This window comes from Pongo abelii, chromosome 16 (genome assembly GCF_028885655.2).
Source record: "Pongo abelii isolate AG06213 chromosome 16, NHGRI_mPonAbe1-v2.0_pri, whole genome shotgun sequence".
Taxonomy (NCBI): Eukaryota; Metazoa; Chordata; class Mammalia; order Primates; family Hominidae; genus Pongo; species Pongo abelii.
Genome location: NC_072001.2, coordinates 82,333,136 through 82,354,116, shown reverse-complemented (window position 1 = coordinate 82,354,116; position 20,981 = coordinate 82,333,136). Strand labels below are relative to the sequence as shown.

Sequence of the window (20,981 nt, the reverse complement as noted above, 5' to 3'; positions counted from 1 at the left end):
CCCCCAGCCACTCTCTTAAATGTCCCTTGCCCTACCTACAACAGCCCTAACTATGTGTGCCCCTTCAGTCCCTGCCAGATGCCCTGAGAGTGGCCTCATCTCCCCTTCTCATTCCCTAAGCGTGCATCCTGGCAAAGTCCCATGACTGTTCCCCACTCCCAACCTCCCAGCAGTCAGAACCTTCCCACAGCTCCAGGCAACAAGAATTTGGTTGAGAACTGAATTTAGCAGTAAAATGTGGTAACCAGCTCTTTTGGGGCCGATTCCAGTTTTGACTACCCTGTCTAATCTCAACTGAGCACACACTTGCATATCTGCACCTTTTGTGTTTAATTTGAATAGGAAGCCCTTGATTTAGAGGAACACGGGGGACAGGCTGTTATTGTAGGCTGCTGCAGTGAAAGCCTTTCCCCCTTGTTCCCCTGAATTAAGGATGGGAACAGCCATGGAGGAGCGTGTCAGCTAGCTGACTGCCAGGCCGGGGTGAGAATCAACTTATCTACATAGATATGATGAGCCCAAAGGCTGAGTTCTAGAGTCTCAGGGGTTCCAGCAAAGCCAAATATCTATCTCTATCTTTATTCTCTGCCTGTAACCACAGAGCAGTGTAGCAACCCAGTGGTAAAATGGGACTTTCCACCCCCATCCCATCGCAGTTTTGTGTTTCAAAGACTACTTACCTGATCACCCTGCACCTCGTGCCAGAACCTTGGACCCTGGCCCCAGGGGATTCAGCCCACACAGCCCAGCCTCAAGGGCCCTCACGCCCTCCCTGAATGCCCTTCCCCAGGCCTCAAGATGGGAGAGAGGAGATCCCCAACCACAGCTGGCAGAAACTTGTAAGAAAGAGTAGCCCATCCCACAGCCAGGGCAGTACAGGGAAGAGAGAAGTTGGAGAGAAGGAGGAAGGAGAGACGGACTCCGTGCTTGTCTCGGGTCGGTTTCCTGGAGTTTGGTGTAGAGCATGGGCAGCTGCCTCTTGCCAGCAGCAGCTGGTCCCCCATAATCTCCCTTATTCCGTTTAACATCATCAGGACAGTCCTGGTGGAAAGAAACATCCAGTTTGGGGGCTCCAAACAACCACAGACAAGGCCAGGTGTCACCAGCATGGGAGTGCCACAGCGAGGCCTTGCCCAGAAACCAGAAGCAGCTTTCAGGCTAGGGGTGGGACACTTTCCTCTCTGCTCCCTAAAATGCTAGCTGCAGGCCCGTGAGGGCTCTGCCAGAAGAGGAAGCCACCCCTGTATCGGCTCTGCTCGATAGGCCCTTCCAAGGGCAAGGCTGGACCTCACCTGAGAGAGGCCAAAAGGCCCATATGGAAGGTTCAGGACTGGCCTGTTGTTGGGTGTCTTGCCTACAGGAAGCCCCAACATGCTTCCCTTTTCATTCAGAGGCTCGGTGTGGCTCAGTCCCCATGCCGTGTGTCCCTGTGGGGCCCTCCAGCACTCCTCTGTCCCACTCTGGCAACTCCACACATTTGCCTACATGGCTCTGGATTTCGGATGTGTGTGTGTGTGTGTGTGTATGTGTGTGTGTGTTTGATTTCGGATGTGTGTGTGTGTATGTGTGTGTGTGTTTGATTTCGGATGTGTGTGTGTGTGTGTTTGATTTCGGATGTGTGTGTGTGTATGTGTGTGTGTGTTTGATTGAGTGTTCTCTCATCCCCTCCTTCGTGGCCCCTCACTATAGAGCAAGCTTGTCCAATAAGGGCCGCATGTGGCCCGGGATGGTTTTAAATGCAGCCCAACACAAATTGGTAAACTTTCCTAAAACATTAAGAGATTTTTTTGTGATTTTTTTTCAGCTCGTTAGCTATCGTTAGTGTGTTAGTGTATTTTATGTGTGGCCCAAGACAATTCTTCCAGTGTGGCCCAGGGAAGCGAAAAGATTGGCCGCCCCTGCGATAGAGGTAGTAAATAGGGACAGAGGTTAGCACTGGGGCTGGGCATGCTACTTGCAAGTGATTCGATTGCAAATCCACCACCTTCCCACAACTGGACCATGACTCCCCATAAATACCGGGGAATTCGACCCTCAGTGATCAGAGGACCTCTGATCCTTTTCACTGGTCTGGGTGGTCAGAAACCCCCAAAAGCCTTGAGAAACACTCTGAGTCCTTTGATCATTTGCAGTCAGCCTGCAGTCACCAGGCCTCCCGTTCTCCCTTCCATCCTTAGAGCACTCCACGGCTACCTGGCTACTGTCACACACGCAGGGTGAAGGGGGAGAGCACCTCTCAGAACCCACTGGCCAGCACTGCCACAGCCTTATGACTCCAGAGTTACTTCTTCTCAGATCTTTGGATTATTTTTCCATCAGACTCATAAGCCTGGGCTTCAGACTTGGAGTATGATAGAAAGGAAATGAAGAGCTGGCTGGGCACAGTGGCTCACACCTGTAATCTGAGCACTTTGGGAGGCTGAGGCGGGCAGATCACTTGAGCTTAGGAGTTCTAGACCAGCCTGGGCAACGTGGCAAAACCCTGTCCCTACCAAAAATACAAAAATTCACTGGGTATGGTGGTGCATGCATGTAGTCCAGCTACTTACGAGGCTGAGGCAGGAGGACCATTGGAGCCTAAGAAGTCAAGGCTGCGGTGAGCTGTGATTGTGCCACTACACTCCAGTCTAGGTAACAGAGTGAGACCCTGCCTCAAAAAGAAAAAGAAAAAGAAAAAGAAAGGAAGGAAATGGAGACCTGTGCATGTAATAATCATGGACTAGAAGGGTTGGAAGGATGCAAAGCAGCCCCTCCAGTGGCTGGATGTTCCTTACTCTTTTTTTTTTTTTATCACAAAGCACAGTAAATATATATATTTGAAATTACAAGCCTCTATACAAATGCATATATGCATCACAGGAACAAAAATTCCACAAAACAATATGTACTTTTATTTCATTTGATGAAGTCAGATATTTTCTTTTTCACTTGTTATTTTTATTTGTTTTCAATTAAATAGAGATGGGGTCTCACTATGTTGCTCAGGCTGGTCTTGAACTGTTGGACTCAAGTGATCCTCCCACTTCAACCTCTCAAATCCCACTCCCTGGGATTACAGGAGTGAGCAACCACACCCGGCCCTTTTTCACTTTTTAAAAATTCTGGTCTACACCCTCTAAATTGATTTCAACACCCATGAAAGGGTCAGCCCTACATTTGGAAAAACACTTCTGTCTGCTGTGTCCCTAACGCCAGGCATCTGCCTCCTTCACGACTTTGCCATACTGTGCCAACTGTACTTGTGTTTACCTAACAGCCTCTTTAAATTAATTCACTTTTTCCCAAAAAGAAATAAGAAGGAAATTTTTATATCATGGCAAATGGAAAACCAGCATACTTGCTGTAAATACAAGAATGCCATTTAAAAATATATGGTAAAAACAAAATAATGTTACTGAATTCTGGCCAAATACTGATGCTTGCCAACACTCTGATTCTGACACCTGTTGCTATTTGTTTAAAAAGATAAAATGTGAAAGGAGGAGAATGGCAAGTATCAAAAGTGTCAAAGTCATACTATCACCAAATGAGGTACTCTCCCTGAGCAGAAGGGAAAAAAGTAAAAATCCAATGTTTCTTACCACGTGAATTCATGTTATTTAATATCGTGCCTGTAAATCACCTAAAATCAGGTGTGAGACCACCTAAAATTGTCTTAGCTGGCATCATTGCTTTATACATGAGGAGCCTGAGGACCAGAGAGGGAAAGGCCTGGCCCAGGGTCACACAGCAGGCAGGTGAGGGACAGGGGCCAGGTTTCTGCTCTTGCTCTATCATCCTCCCGGCCTCACCTTCCTCCAGGTTAGCAGGGTTGCCAGGTGGCCACAAGGAGAGAAAGGTGAGATGGGCTGGGAATGAGGGTCACTGCACTGTGCTCGATGATGCTACCGCATCTGTGTGCTGAGCTGAGAGGAGGCGGCAGAGCACTGGGGAAGAGGCCCCAGAAGGAGCTAAAGGGAGCCCTGCTGGCACATAACGACCGCCAGGCTCCATCACAAGCTCCATCAACCCTTACCCAGCACCCAGCCAGGGGCACCAGAACACACTGGGAAGGAGCAGTAACAGGAGCCCTTGCTTTGGACCCAAAATCAGACAGGCATGGCCCATCACTCCAGGGGCCCAGCTCCCAAAGATGCAGTTCCCTACGAGTCACCAACCATGGAAACTATCACCCAACCCCCTGCCCCGAAGCCACTTTCAGTGCATCCAAGCCCAGTGCTTCCACCCTGGCATCCAAGCCCAGTGCTTAGGTGGGTGGGAGATGCCAGTGGAGACAGGAGAGATCTCAGGGAGCAGAGACAAGGGTGTCAGATAGGGTGACTGGCAGGAGGTGGGGGCCTGGGGCTGCAGAGCCCTCCGGGAGGTGATTCGGGGGAGGATCTGGATGGGAGAGTCTCAGGGAGAGATAGGAAAGGTGAGTCCAGAGGGGCTGGTGACAGAGCCCAAGGACTGACTGGGACAGAAGGCAGAGAGGTAGGGGAGGACCTTCTGGCTCAGGGAGGAAAGAGACAATCTGAGATGCCCCAGTGGGTGTAAGAGGCCCCAGTCAGCATCATGTTGCCCTCACCACCCCAGAGGACTGGCCCTGAGACCTAGCCGACAGTCCTGGGCATGTAGAATAGTCAGTCCTAGAGTGTAGTGTGATTCTTGGTGACTGCAAGTCCCTTTGCCTCTAGCAAAGCAAAAATTGCATGCGGGATGTTCTGTTCTTGGTAGACGTTACTTTTTTAAAATGAAAAACTTCTGTTAATGCCGTTTGCTTCCAAGTTGTGACCCACCCTGTGTCCCTTACCTGGGGATGTACCTCACCGACCTGGCCTTCATCGAGGAGGGGACGCCCAATTACACGGAAGACGGCCTGGTCAACTTCTCCAAGATGAGGATGGTGCGTTCCCCCCAGCCAGGCAGGGGAAGGGGGGCGTCGAAGCCCAGATGACTCAACCTGGGGCCCACCCACACTCTGCCCCACAAGGCCTAACCCGCTGCATAGGGTGCTCCCATTTGGGAGCCTGGGTCCAGCTTCCCCAATGAAAGCCATCATTATCATTGATAAGCAGTTAGAATCTGGCAGGCCCTGAGCCATGCTTTCGCCGGCATTTCCTCCTCTAGTCCTGACAGTCTGAGAGGTAGCTGCTCTTCTTATTCTGCACCTTTCAGATGAGCAGACAGGCTGAGTGAGGTCAGGTGAGCAGCCCAAGGTCACCGCACAAGTAAAAGGGCAGAGCCAGGTCTGGAGCCCGGGTCCAGGTGACTCCAAAGCCCCACACTGTTATTCACACCCATCCGTATTGTTCATATCGACACTTGCTTGATGTGGACAGAGTAAAACCACTTACACAGCACCTCCTAAAAGAATAAGTTTTCAGTTTTCCCAGAAAAATCTAGAACCTGGGATAAGGGCTGAGGAGACTTCTCCCATCAGAAACAGGATTCTAACCGTCTCCTTCTCCCCTCTCACTTCAACCAGAAAGCCTCTACTTGCACCGGTTTTATATAATGGGCCTCCACATTAGATTTTTGTTGGATGGAAAGGGTTTTTTCAGGCACCATCCTGAAGAGCGAAAAGCCCCTTTTCATCGTGTCTTGTGCACAGCAGGCGCTAAGGAAGTGGCAGATGCCTTTAACTTTTGCTGGAGTTGTGGGGTTTTGTTTTAGTGATGGTAGGTAGCTTATGCCACTAATTAAAGGAGATTTTTTTCTTCTCTCAGTCACATAGTGTAATTTACCTATAGAGTCTTGACAAGTCTTGGAAGCAGATTTCTGCTTTAAAAAAAAAAAAATGAGGCCGGGTGTGGTCGCTCACACCTATAATCCCAGCACTTTGGGAGCTGAGGCAGGTGGATCACTTGAGGTCAGAAGTTCGAGACCAGCCTGGCCAACATGGTGAAACCCCATCTCTACTAAAAATACAAAAATTAGCTGGGCGTGGTGGCGTGCACCTGTAATCCCACCTATTCAGGAGGCTGAGGCAGGAGGATCACTTGAACCCAGGAGACAGAGGTTGCAGTGAGCCAAGATCACGCCACTGCACTCCAGCCTGGGCGACAGAGTGAGACTCCATCTCAAAAAATAAAAATAAAAACAAACACACATGATGCCTCCGTGGGACTTTCCAGGAGGCAACATGTATGGAATTAAGAGGCTGACTTCAGATTTAGCTGTTGATGCCCCTTCAGTTCTGCAAAGTTGGGGGTGGAACTAAGAGAGCAAACTGCATTCTGAAACTCTCCTTCCTTCCCACAGATATCCCATATTATCCGAGAGATTCGCCAGTTTCAACAAACTGCCTACAAAATAGAGCACCAAGCAAAGGTAAGCTGTGCCTTTTCCTGGTCACTTGCATGCTTTCACAGTGGCTCTGTCTAGGCTACCTTCCACTTTCCCCTCCATACCCGTCCACCTTCCCTTCCAGAATTCTCAAACGCCATCCCTGTAAGGAAGGCTTCCCTAGTCCCTATTTCTTCAAATTGGGCCTGTGTTCATCTTGTGACTCTTGTCTGATTTTACCTGCCATAGGATGGTTTATATTCATGTCTAATCTCCCCCAGGGCAAGAGAGGCAGAGTTGATAACATCTGTTTCTGAAAGGTACTATGCTTACAAGTGACAAAATCCGCAGATATGAGGAGTGCACAGTGAAATGTCCCCCAGCCACCTAGTTCCCCTTCCAAAGGCAACATTTCCACCTGTTTCTTGTGTCTAGGTCCACAGGCAGTCCATAAACACAAGCCGACTTTGCATACCATTCTCTAGCATACTATACACTGCTCAGTATCATTCCTTTTTTTCCTTCATAATATATCCTCATAAGAGATCATTCACTATTAAAATAGAAGCATCCTCATTCTTTCTTACAGCTGCAGAGAAATCTATTTATTTAGCCAATCCTCTGTATTGATGGACATTTAGGTTGTTTTGATCTTTTGCTGCTACAGACAAGGCACAAAGAAATACTTTGTACATCCAGAAACAGGCAGGGAGGGCCATAGGGTATGGATCCCAGGGTCTGTGCTGCTCTGAGGGCCTAGAGAGCCTTACTGGAGGAGGAGAATCCTGGAAGAGTTTTCCTGGTTGGGGTGGACATGTCTTTCTTGCAGGGAGACAGGCTTGTGCAAGGCTAAGAACAGTGACCCCACCACCACCACCACCACCAAATGGCTGGCTGCAGAGAGTAGCATCAGGCCTGCCAGAAACAGATGGAACTGGTGGGATCCTAAAAGGATCAGGGACTTTGTCCGTAGGACCATAGGAAGCCCTGAAAGGAGGTTATATAATTGGACTAGTTTGCATTTTTAAAAGATTACAAGGCTATGTAAGAGAATGGTTGGTCTGAAAAAAAAAAAAGTCTCAGCTAGCCAAAAAGAAAAAAAAATTGTTTAATAAAAAAGAATGGTTGGCATGTTAGTCTCATTACATTATTCAAAGCCTGTAATGTAGGCCCCATTTTACAGATAAAATAACAGATTTGCTAACCCAGACTCTTGGGCTCCCAATCCTATGACTTTTCTTTTCTTTTCTTTTTTGTTTTTCTTGAGACAGAGTCACTCTGTCGCCAGGCTGGAGCGCAGTGGTACATCTTGGCTCGCTGCAACCTCCACCTCCCGGGTTCAAGCAATTCTTCTGTCTCAGCCTCCCGCATAGCTGGGATCTGGGACTTTGTCCTTAGGACCATGGGAAGCCCTGAAAGGAGGTTATATAATTGGACTAGTTTGCATTTTTGAAAGATTGCAAGGCCATGTAAGAGAACGGCTGGTCTGGCACGCCACTATGCCCCAATGATTTTTGTATTTTTAGTAGAGACAGAGTTTCACCATATTGGTCAGGCTGGTCTCAAACTCCTGACCTCAGGTGATCCACTCACCTCAGCCTCCCAAAGTGTTGGGATTACAGGCATGAGCCACCACGCCCAGCCTCCAATCCTATGACCTTTCTTCTCTGCCCAGAGATCTAGCATCTTAACCTCCTAGTGTGCAGTTCACAAAAACATCCACTCCAGACACACCCTCAAGCACACCAGAAAATCAAGCTTTTATTGTTTTTCCCTTCTAATGTCCTTTGTGGTCGATGCGTTTTTTGAGAATGTGTCTATTTTTTGCCATGTTCTGAGAACTCATGATCTGCTTTATAGCTGATAGCCATATCAAAGGAGAAAAATTGGTGGACTAACTACAATTAGTTAAACTGGCCACTTTTGCTTTGCTTTCCATTCATTCTCTCACTCCATAAATATGCATTGAGCAAGTCCTACATGCCAAGGACTATAGTAGGCTCTTGGCTCAGCAGTGAACAAAACAGATAAACTCTTAGCCCTCACTTGCGTTCTAGAGGGAGATAGACTAAGAGGAAAAAATATAATATGACAGATGATTATTACAACCTTGGAAGAAATGAAGCAGGGGAGAGGAATGGGAGGTTGGGAAAGGAATAGGGGGCCATAGAATCCTGGAATTTTCTTTTCTTTTCTTTTCTTTTTTTTTTTGAGACAGAGTCTTATTCTGTCACCCAGGCTGCAGTGCAATGGCGCAATCTCAGCTCACTGCAACCTCTGCCTCCCGGGTTCAAGTGATTCTTCTGCCTCAGCCTCCTGAGTAGCTGGGACTACAGGTGTGCGCCACCACGCCCGGCTAATTTTTGTACTTTTAGTAGAGACGGGGTTTCACCATGTTGGTCAGGCTGGTCTCAAACTCCTGACCTCGTGATCCGCCCGCCTCAGCCTCCCAAAGTGCTGGGATTACAGGCGTGACCTAGGATTTTCAATGTCGGACAAAACAGAAATAAAGGGCATCATGAGCCACAACATCACCTATGTTATGCATCAAAGTGTTTGAATCTAATCAGGAGGAACCAACAGACAATTTCAGAATATGGGACATTCTGAGAGACAACTGCTCTATAACTCAGTGGTGTGGTAGTAAATGTTAAACTGGTCTTGGGGGTAGAGGATTGAGTCTTGATGTGTAGCATTTGCTGTTGAAGAGAAAAACGATTGGAGCACTTGTTAAAAATGGTAAAATTGGAACACTTGTTTAAAATAGTAGGTTTATTCAAACCTAATGCAATAGAGGCCAAGACTGTTTCTTGGGGGACAGAGATTGAACTCAACTGCAAATACAACAGGGACAGGTGGGGATTTGTAGTCAATGGGCCAAGAAAGGGGGTCAGTGGATGGAAAATTACTAAGAGGAGATAGCAAAAGTAGGGGAATTCTTGCTAAACTGGCCTAACAAGGTTTTTATTAAAGTCAGGCCAAGGACTTCAGATATCAGGGGTGGAGAATGAAGAATTTGAGCAGATATCAAGGTGGGGGGATTCTTGCTAAAAGCAAGCCAAATTTGAAGCCTAGGCATGAAGAGAGCTCAGAGGAGCCTGTTAGGTGATGCCGGCAGGGCCACTTTCAAACCACCACCTGGACATCACTGAAAGCAGAGTTGGGAACAGAGGCTAAAAATTGGCACATGCAGGCTGGCATGAGCCAGCTCCAACACACTACTGCATATACTCTTCAAAAATATCAATGTCTTTTAGCAATAAAATATTTTCAATTAAAAATATATATATTTGCTGAGAGTAGTGGCTCATGCCTGTAAATCCCAGCACTTCAGGAGACTGAGGCAGGAGGATCACTTGAGCCTAGGAGTTTGAAGTGAGCCTGGGCAACATAGGGAGATCAGAGATCCTATCTCTAGCAAAAATCATAATAATAATTAGCTGAGCATGGTGGTGCGCGCCTGTAGTCCCATCTACTCAGGAGTCTGAGGCAGGAGGATCACTTGAGCCCAGGAGTTCAAGGCTGTAGTAAGCTATAAGTGCACCACTGCACACTAGCCTGGGCAACAGAGTGAGGCTTTGTGTCTAAAAATAAAATACACACACACACACACACACACACATACATATGTATATCAATGTCATGAAAAATAAAAAGACTGAAACACACAGGCTGGGCTCAGTGGTGGGCTTTTAATCCTAGCACTGTGAGAGGCAGAGGGAGGAGGCTACTTGAGTTCAGGAGTTCAAGATCAGCAACATAGTGAGACCCTGTCTCTATAATGAAAAAAAAATTTTTCAAAAAAAAATAATAAAATAAGACTAAATCATATGACATCTAAATGCAATGTGTGAATGTTGGTTAGATCTGGGATTTTAAAAAAACAGCTATAAAGATTATTTTATTCATTAAAACTTGAAGAAATTTGAATCTGATCTGTACATCAGCTAATTTTATTTTATTGATATTAAATGTCCTAGGTGTAATGATGTTACGGTTATGTACGAGAATGTCTGTGTTCTTAGGAGATGCATGGCTGAAGTATTCGGTGGGGGAAACACTACACTACCTTCAAATGGTTCAGCCCTCAGAAAAAGGATTATACATATATGTTGTATGCATAGTTTTTATATTTTTTAAATAAAAAGTTGGCAGGAAAACAGACAACAGTAAAAGCATTAACCATGGAAAAACAGATATAAATACTGGAAGAAATATGTAAAACAGGACTATCCACTAGAAATATAATGCAAGCTACATATGTAACTTTAAGTATCCTACAGGGCCACATTTTTTCAACTTATTTTTATTTATTTATTTATTTATTTTAGTTTTTTGAAACAGGATCTCACCCTGTCACCCAGGCTGGAGTGCTATGGTGTGATCTTGGCTCACTGTAGCCTCGACCTCTTGAGGTTCAAGCGATCCTCCTACCTCACCCTCCTGAATAGCTGGGACTGCAGGCGTTCACCATTACACCCAACTAATTCTTTTATATTTTTTGTAGAAACAGGGTTTTGCCATGTTGTCCAGCCTGGTCTCGAACTCCTGGCCTCAAGTGATCTGCCTGCCTCGGCCTCCCAAAGTGCTGGGATTACAGGAATGAGCCACTGCATCTGGCCTTTTGTTTGTTTGTTTGTTTGTTTGAGGCAGGGTCTCACTCTGTCACCCAGGCTTGAATGCAGTGACACAATCATAGCTCACTGCAACTTCAGCTTCCCCGGCTTAAGGTATGACCACACCCAGCTAATTTTTTATTTTTTTATAGAGACAGGGTCTGCCCATGTTGAACTCCTGCGCTCAAGTGATCCTCTCGTCTTGGCCTCCCAAAGAGCTGGGATTACAGGTTTGAGCCACCATTCCCAGCCTCATTTTTTTTTAAAGCAAAAAGAAATAGGTAAAATTAACTATAATAATATATTTTATTTAATACAATATATCCAAATAATTGTCAGTTCAGCATGTAATCAATATAAAAATTGACTGAGATATTTTACTTTATTTTATTCATACTAAACTTTCAAAACTCCAGTGTGTATTTTACATGTCACATCTTAATTCAGATGAGCCCTGTTCCAAGTGCTCAGTAGCTACATGTGGCTAATGGCTGCTGCACTGGATTTGGGGGGCTCTGTAAGAACTTAAAATGGCTATCTCTAGAGAGCCAGGCCTGGTGGCTGAGAAGGGGCAACAGAGGATTGCTGTTTTTCATTATGAACCATTAAATGCTACTTGGCTTTTTAAATTACATAAAATAAGGTATAAATTAATTTTATATCTAAAATAAGATATAAATCAACTTTAAAATAAAAAGAAATAAAAATACAATTTAAAAATAAATAGTCCCAGGCCTGGCACGGTGGCTGTCAACTGTAATCCCAGCACTTTGGGAGGCCAAGGCAGGAGAATTGCTTGAGGCCAGAAGTTTGAGACCAGCCTAGGCGACAGAGTAAAAGCTCCCAACTCTACAAAAAAAATAAAAAAAATAAAAACATTAGCCAGGCGTGGTGGCTCATGCCTGTAGTCCCAGCTACTCAGGAGGCTAAGGCAGAAAGATTACTTGAGCCCAGGAGGTCGAGGCTACAGTGAGCCGTGATCATGCCACTGCACTGCAGCCTGGGCAACAGAGTGAGATTCTGACTCTGTTAAAAAAAAAAAAAAAAAAATTTAAGTCCTCATGGTCTGGTAGGGAAGCTTTGAGTTTTCGAGCATGGCTCTTAGAGGATAAACACATGGTGATTTTAATAACAAGATCAAACACTGAATCCATCAGCTTAAAGCACTAAGGGAATCAGGCCCAAGCCGCTGGGGGTTCAGAATGGCTCCTTGGCCAATTAACAGCAGCAAGCCAGAGCCTGCTCAGCACCTCTGGGACTCCTCCCTCTGCCTTATTCAACACCAACCAGCCTCCACCCAGCCCACTGTCACATCCTTCTCTCAGTCAACCAGGGAACACCTCGGTTCAAACCCTGGCAAAGCCACTTACCAGCTGTGTTACCTTCTGCCTCAACTGTAACATGAGATTCTTTTATTTTATTTTTGAGATGGAGTTTCACTCTGTCACCCAGGCTGGAGTGCAGTGGTGCGATCTCAGCTCACTGCAACTTCTGCCTCCCGCTTCAAGTGATTCTCCAGCCGCAGCCTCCCAAGTAGCTGTGAATACAGGTGCCCGCCACCATGCCCGACTAATTTTTGTATTTTTAGTAGAGACGGGGTTTCACCACATTGGCCAGGCTGGTCTCAAACTCCTGACCTCAAGTGATCCACCTGCTTTGGCATCCCAAAGTGCTGGGATTATAGACATAAGCCACTGTGCCCACTGGTAACATGAGATTCTTATACCAGTGTGGGATGGGTTGTTTTTGATGATTAAATATGACAACCTTTGCAAAAGGACTCTATAAAAAGCATTGCTGTCTGATGCAAGAACTCATGCATACATGAGTAACAGTTGGTTTCTGGTCTCCATGAATGAGTGAGGGGATTTTGAGGGCCTGTTGAGGGGGTCTAATGTGGCTAAAGAGGGGGGTTGTTGGCAACTGCAGGGCTAGAGCCCCTGCTTTGGGGGCAAGAACTTCAGGGAAAGAGCAGAGGGATTTAAAGGCAGTAGGTCTCCAGTGTCCATGTGCATCCGAATTACGCTCACCAAAAAGAGTGAGTTGTACTGTATGTACCTTTTTTTAAGTAAAATGATACTTAATCCTTGACAAGCCTACTCTGCTGACAGTGTTGGCCGTTGTAGTAAGAAACCCATGATCCTTCTCCTAGGGATTTATGCTTTAAAAACTTAGTTGAGGCAAAAGGCTATATTCGAGAAGATCTTCATTGCAACATTTATTTTATATATAAAATATCAAAAAACCTGAAAATGGCTGGGCACGGTGGCTCATGCTTGTAATCCCAGCACTTTGGGAGGCCGAGGAGGGTGAATCACCTGAGGTCAGGAGTTCTCGACCAGCCTGGCCAACATGGTGATACTTAATAGTATAAGTGAAAGCATACCAAGTGCTATCCATTCCGTAGGTACAACTATGGAAAAGTACTTTTGTATTTTAAGAACTAGACGATCACACAAAAAAATGAAAACAGTTATTTTAGAGTGGTGAGATTACGGGCTTCTGTTTTTCTCCAAAAATGTATTTTATATTGTCACGTCCTTTATTCTACAATAAAAAATATTAAGATAAGAGTATCAACATAACTCAGCAGTATTTGAGGGTCTGTGTTTGTGTGTTCATCCAGCCTGGGAACCACAGAGTTGCCATGTGGATCACACAGGGCTCATCCAGAAGGCACCGTGGTCACACTGGGCCCTGGAAAGTCTTAGAAGTTACCAAGAAAATTTCAGGGTTTTCTTCCATCTCCTGCTTTTGTCTCCTTAAACTTTGATGTGCAATACAAATAAATATTACTGGCCGGGGCCAGTGGCTCATGCCTGTGATCCCAGCACTTTGGGAGGCCGAGGCAGGCAGATCACCTTAGGTCAGAAGTTCGAGACCAGCCTGGCCAACATGGTGAAACCCTGTCTCTACTAATAATACAAAAATTAGCCAGGCATGGTGACGCCTGCCTGTAATCCCAGCTACTCGGGAGGCTGAGGCAGAAGAATCACTTGAACTCGGGAGGTGGAGGTTGCAGTGAGCGAAGATGGCGCCACTGTACTCCAGCCTGGGCGACAAGAGTGAATCTCCCCCTCAAAAAATAAATAAATAAATAAATATTACTGCTCCTCAGACTTCTTTCATTAACAGCTTTGCAATGGTGGTATATGCTGCCAGTCTCCCTCAAAAGTACAATGTCTTAGGAAAATTAGCCTGACTTAGCCAAGTCAGGTCAAGAGTTCAACACCAGCCTGGCCAATATGACAAAACCCCGTCTCTGCTAAAACTGATCCTGCACATGCTCACTATGGAGGAAACTAATCAGTTTGCTGATCCCCAGCGGGCTTGGGAGGTAGAGATTCATGTATTCTAGAAAGGACTGTTCACATGACACTACTATCTAGGTATAAAAGACTATTTCACACGGTCATAAAATCACCATGTCTTTATCAGTGGGTGTAGGTTAAACCAGACTGTGATATCTAAAGTCATCTTCCTAGAAGTGGTGGGAATGAGCTGCTAATCAGACATAGTAATCACTTTATCTGTGGCTATTAATCAGCATAGCAGACAGCTGGTTCCAACCTTTATAGTAGCAGAGTCAATTAGCCAAGAAAAAAGCAGCGGACTTTATTTTTCTCAAGCAGCTATCAAAAGATTCCCAAACATATAATAAGAAAATTTGGCCAGGCACGGTGGCTTGCCCCTGTAATCCCAGCACTTCAGGAGGCCAAGGCAGGTGGATCACTTGAGGCCAGGAATTCAAGACCAGCCTGGCCAACATGGCAAAACCCTGTCTCTACTAAAAATACAAAAATTAGCCAGGCATGGTGGTGCACGCCTGGGATCCCAGCTACTCAGGAGGCTGAGACAGGACAATCGCTTGAACCCAGGAGGCAGAGGTTGCAGTGAGCCCGGATTGCACCACTGCACTCCAGACTGGGCGACAGAGCAAGATGCTGTCTCAAAAAAAAAAAGAAAATTTTTTTCTTTCTGCTCTGGATTTATGTAGTGGGGAAAAATGTGCCTTTAGTTCCAAACAACTGGCAAGTAAATAAGTCTTGGAAAGATACTTTTTGGAGCAGGGGGCTGCCTGTGAGGTTGGAGCTCAGATCTCTCTTGCACATTTAATGTGCAGGCATTCAGCAAAATGCTTCAGAGCAGGAGTGGGGTGGGGAGAGAGGAGAAGACAGGATAACCTAACTCATGTGAGTGCACCTTTCTGATTTTCCACTCTTAAGATTTCTCCCCAGGGTGAGAAAAAGGGAGGCTCTTCTCTCACACAGCCTCCATTTCCACTTGCCTCTCTTGGAGTGGATCTCTCACAGTACCATGTAATGCTAGTATTTAAATATATTTTGTCCCAACATTTTATTATAAAACTTTTTATTTTATTTTAAGACAAGGTCTGTACCCAAGCTGGGGTACAGTGGTGTGAACACAGCTCACTGCTCCCTTGACCTCCTGGGCTCAAGTGATCCTGCTGCCTCAGCCTCGCATGTACCTGGAACCACAGGTGCACACCACAATACCCAGCTCCTTTTTTGATTTTTTGTAGAAACAGGGTCTCACTTTGTTGCCCAAGCTGGTTTCAAACTCCTGGGCTCAAGCGATCCTCCTGCCTCAAGCTCCCAAGATGCTGGGATTAGAGGCATGAGCCACCACGCCTAGCCTTATGAAACTTTTCAAATATACAGAAACACTGACAGAATTGTGACAGACAGATCAAACATACAGAAACACTGGCAGGATTGTGAACACATATATCCGCCACCTAGTTTCTACAATTGACTTTTTTTTACTTTTGTACCAATCTTAATATTATGACAATATTAAATAATAATCCTAAGACGATACTTATGTCGACTACTTAAAACTTATGTCAAGATGGAACACTACTGAATGCATTTTTGCCTCATATGCCCACCTGACTCTCCCCAGTAAGAGGCTTGGGCCCTAGGAGATAAAGGGCATCCACAGTCAGTACTATGGAGGTCCCACAACCCTCCCATTCCCTTTTCTCTTTTCTTTTCTCAGGTAACGCAATATTTACTGGACCAATCTTTTGTAATGGATGAAGAAAGCCTCTACGAGTCTTCTCTCCGAATAGAACCAAAACTCCCCACCTGAAGCTGTGCCCAGCCCAGACCCAGCTGCTCCCGGGGACACGTGCTAGATGATACTGTACATAATCGTTTGGTTTCACTGGATTTTCTTCTTCAGTATGTGCTTCTCCAAGAATACAAATTGTCCTTGTTCTTAGATTCCTGTAGAACCGGAATATGAATTTCTGCACCGTTTCAGACTTCGCCCACCCATCCCTCCCCTCGTCTCCTGCAGTGCCTGTTTCTTTTAAACAGCTGTACTCTTGGTCCCTCTTCCCTAGACTCCTCACTCTTCTCAGAGGGGAAACAGCACCCTTGCATACAAGAATCTTAGACTCCAGTCCTGCTTCCGTCCCTCCCCAGCCCAGGCTCCTGGGTTGAGGTGGCCACCCAGGCATCCTCCCAGCATGTTCCATGTAGTTGTTATAACTGGGTGGGGGGTGGGGGGCGGTGGGAGGGGGAAACCATACCCTGAAGTCCAGTCATTGACAAATCTTCCCGCTGATGGTGATGTCAATTTCCAAAGCAGCTTCTCCAGCCAAAATCGCAGGTCTCAAAACTCCCCATGTGTCTCCCAGTAACCTGGACGGAAGGGAGTCCTCTCTGCTCAGAACCACACCCCTCGTACCAATGCTGCCATCTCGTTCAGGCCCCACGTTGCTCCTTGCTCTAGGATTAACACCAGATAGCATGAATAGCAGTCTCAATACAACTGGATGAGGCCCTAGACTTCCCGAGGAAATGGAGTCACAAACACCAAGCCACGTCGACTCTTGCCGACCACTGGCCCAGCATCCACTGAAAGTCGGGAACACAAAAATGTCACTTTTCCTCTTTAAGCTGCCTAACGGTCACTACAAGCTTACATTGAGATGCTCTAAGTCTGTAAACCTTGTGATAATTAGTACCACACTGTAGAATTAGGAAATCAATAACCAAGTGTTTTTATTGCATATACTGTAGTCCTGTCTAAATGCCTTCTAGCAGGAATATAGTAATGTAGTGCTTATTCTGTGAATATTACCATGTATTTTTTACACTGTACAGTATAGAAAACACAGGTTAACTCCGAAGTGGCAGGCATGCTCCACTACAACAGACAGACAACTTTTGCTGTAAGCAATACCTAGTGGTATGAGAATTCTATTTCAAGTCCTAAAATATTTCAACTTACAGCTTGTTTGGAAAAAAATTTCCATTTTTGTAAAAATATATGTTTCCTGATTACCTCTTGCTAATAAATCTATTCTATCTCAGGGTGAACAGTGAGTTTTGATGGGTTTCATTCGTTCAGTCAAGGAATATTTGATGAGCACTTGCTCTTTACCCAGCCCAGGCTGGCACCGGAGATCCAGAGTGTCAAGGACAGCATCCCTGCTTTTTAGACACCAACAGTTTGATGGGGAAGACTGTTTCAGTTGCCTATTGCACCAAGAACAAGCCACTCCAAAACATAATGGCTTAAAACCATTTTTGTTACCTTTCACAGTTCTGTGGGTTGACTGGGTCCAGCTGTCAGTTCTTATTTGGAGTCTCTCATGACGTTTCAGTCACACAGCAACTGGGACTGGAGTCATCTGAAGCCTCAACTGGACCGGGTGGTGCTTTAGATGGCGCTGTCACATGGCCGGGTGTTGATGTCTGCTGGGCTGCACTGGGGCTGTTCATGGGAGCATCCACACGTGGCCTCTCTGTGTGGCTTGGGCTCCTCACAGTCTGGCAGCTGGGTTCCAAGAGCGACTGTTCCAGCAGCCTCAGGCAGAAGCGGCAAGGCTGCCCAGACGCCATCCTGCCCAGATGCGTCCTCACTGTCACCCAGGAAGGGAAGCCCCAGAACACCACCCTCAGTCACAGGCATGGGGCCCACTGCAAGGCACAACCCACTCCAGAGCGCCCAAGGCCGCCTCCCCTGGGACCTGCAGCCAGCTGGCTCCATAACTGCTTTTCCGTTTCCTCCAGGCATTTTCATTCTAGCCCTACTTTGTGCTGGGATCTGAGGGGGATAGCAAGCGGAGAAAGAAGGGATCTAGAGGGAGAAGTTTCTAGATCCTTCTTTTGACTGCCAGCTGGTTTTGATTGCCAGCTTTACCTGCTTCATGAGCTCAACCAAGTCACTTAACCTCTCAGAGCTTCAGTGTTCTCATCTGAAAAATGGGGATGAAAATGGTATCTCATTACAGAGTAGAATTAAATGAATTATTATAATTAACGGTATTAAGTACTATTAAAACAGTTAATGGTAGAGAAGGAAGAGTGTGTTTTGAGGTGCCAATGAAGTAGTATAAGACAAGCTGCTTTGTTAAGCAAGACATCAGCTGTTACTCCTGGCACCAAAAGCCATCCTGGGGTTCCATGGGTCAGTGGCCTTGATACCAAAACAAACTCGGGTCCACCTGCCTGGCACAGCAAAGCCAAGCACTGACATTGGGATTGCAGCGAGAGAAAGTGAGGCATTTATTGCAAGGGCACCAAGCAAGATGAATCACGCCGCTCATGCTTAACACCTGAACTTAAGTCTTTACCCTACCTGATGGCTTACAGGTAAGAGTTTTTAAAGTTGGGATGGCAGGGGTTACAGGCAAGGTCATAAATCAACACACAGAGGCTATACATTGGTTGACGTATAAAGGCGGGACATCTTGAGTGGGGTGCTGTGCACCGGTCATAGGTGGACTCAAAGATTTTCTGGGCCAGGCTCAGTGGCTCACACCTGTAATGCCAGCACTTTGGGAGGCTGAGGCAGGAGGATTGCCTGAGCTCAGGAGTTTGAGACCAGCCTGGGAAACATAGTGAAACCCCGTCTCTACTAAAAATACAAAAAATTGGCCAGGCACAGTGGCTCACTCCTGTAATTCCAGCACTTTGGGAGGCTGAGGTGGGCAGATCACGAGGTCAGAAGATCGAAACCATCCTGGCCAACATGGTGAAACTCCATCTCTACTAAAAATACAAAAAAATTAGTTGGATGTGGTGGCAGGCGCCTGTAATCCCAGCTACTCTGGAGGCTGAGGCAGGAAAATCACTTGAACCCAGAAGGCGGAGATTGCAGTGAGCCGAGATCGCACCACTGCCCTCCAACCTGGTGACAGAGTGAGACTCCACCTCAAAAAAAAAAAAAATTAGCTGGGCATGGTGTTGCACACCTGTAATCCCAGCTGCTGGGGAGGCTGAGGCACAAGAATTGCTTGAACCTGGGAGGCAGAGGTTGCAGTGAGCCGAGATAGCACAACTGTCCTCCAGCCTGGGCGACAGTGCGAGACTCTGTCTCAAAATAAATAAATAAATAATAATAAATAAAATTTTTAAAGATTTTCTGATTTGTAATTGGTTAAGGAAGAGAAGCTTTGTCTAAAAATTTGGGATCAGCAGAAAAAAATGTTAGCTCTGGTTTGTGGGCATGACCTTCTACAGGCCCCTCAGGAAGAAATTTAGAACAAAACCACAGTCAGAGTTCAGTTCTATGTGCTAGCAGGTCCGTTTGGTGGGGTCCCTTTCTCTTCACCGAAGGTGAAAAGCACAGTTGGGCAGTTTGGCCTTCCAGCCTCAGCAGGGAGGCTTCTGCCTCTGTCCCTACAAGCAGACACTCGGGCAATGGATGCATCAGATTGGAACTCAAGCATTTCTTCATTTATTCAAAATAGGAAGGCAGCGTGGTGGAGTGATTACAAATTCTAGAGCGGGCCGGGCGAGGTGGCTCACACCTGTGATCCCAGCCGAGGCGAGCGGATCACTTGAGGTCAGGAGTTCAAGACCAGACTGGCCAACATGGTCAAACCCTGTCTTTACTAAAAATACAAAAATTAGCTGGGCATTGTGAGGTGCCTGTAATCCCAGCTACTCGGGAGGCTGAGGCAGAAGAAATGCTTGAACCCCAGAGGTGGAGGTTACAGTGAGCCAGGATTGCACCACTGCACTCCAGCCTAGGTGACAGAGCGAGACTGTCTCAAAACAAAAACAAGCTCTAGAGTAGCGATTACCAATGGGGTGATTTTACCCCTCGCCTCGGAGTCTGGAGACATTTTTGGTGGTCACATTTGGGGAGGCCAGGTGATACATCTACTAGGTAGAGACCAGAGATGCTGCTAAATAGCCTACAATGCACAGGACAGCCCCCACCACAAAGAACTATCCAGCCCAAAATGTCAATCATGCCGAGGTTGAAAATCCCTGCTCGAGAGCCAGACTGCTCAGGTTCAAATCCCGGCTTCACTGCTTACTAGCCATACGACCTTAGGCAAGTTATGAGACCACTCTATGCCTCAGTTTTCCCACCTGTGCAATGGAGACAAGAATAGTACCTGTCTTGCAAGGTTGTTGTATTAAATGAGCTGCTACAGGTGAGGTGATCAGCACATGGAAAGTGCTTGAGAACCATCAGCTGTTGTTCATTCATGAAATATTTCTAGAGCACTTACTTTGTATCAGGCCCCATTCCAGGCATTGCTGACTTAATGAACAAAGCAAACAAGATCCCTGCCCACACAAGGCCTATGTTCTAGTGGGCGGTGGAGAGTGAGCAATGTTTTAAAATACCCAAGGAGGCTGGGCACGGTGGCTCACACCTGTAATCCCAGCACTTTGGAAGGCCAGAGGCGGGTGGATCACCTGAGGTCGGGATTTCGAGACCAACCTGATCAATATGGAGAAACCCCGTCTCTACTAAAAATACAAAATTAGCTGGGCATGGTGGTGTGTGCCTGTAATCCCAGCTACTCGGGAGGCTGAGGCAGGAGAATCACTTGAACCCGGGAGGTGGAGGTTGCGGTGAGCCGAGATCGCACCATTGCACTCCAGCCTGGGCAACAACGGCAAAACTCCATCTCAAAAAAAAATTAAATAAATAAATAAATAAAATGAAATACCCTAAGTAGGGTGATAAAGACCACGAGGACAACCATCAGGTGAACACTGAGGCTGGGACATCTAGCCTGAAACTTGGATAATGCAAAGCTAGACACCTATTGTTAAGGAAGCTGTGAGGTCATCACTCACTCACTCACCTTGAGAG

The 20,981-nt window shown here is 46.4% G+C and overlaps 1 protein-coding gene across 1 annotated transcript in view; it reads left to right on the top strand.

The window, feature by feature from the left end:
- Positions 1-17,236, top strand: part of RASGRF1 (Ras protein specific guanine nucleotide releasing factor 1) — a 129,737-nt gene extending 112,501 nt beyond the window's left edge. Inside the window, exons 25-27 of the mRNA XM_024232549.3 lie at positions 4,768-4,885; positions 6,244-6,312; positions 15,906-17,236. Of these exons, the coding sequence (XP_024088317.2) occupies positions 4,768-4,885; positions 6,244-6,312; positions 15,906-15,998 (280 nt within the window). The 3' untranslated portion in view covers positions 15,999-17,236. The remainder of the gene's footprint in view (positions 1-4,767; positions 4,886-6,243; positions 6,313-15,905) is intronic.
- The last annotated feature ends 3,745 nt before the right edge of the window (positions 17,237-20,981 follow it).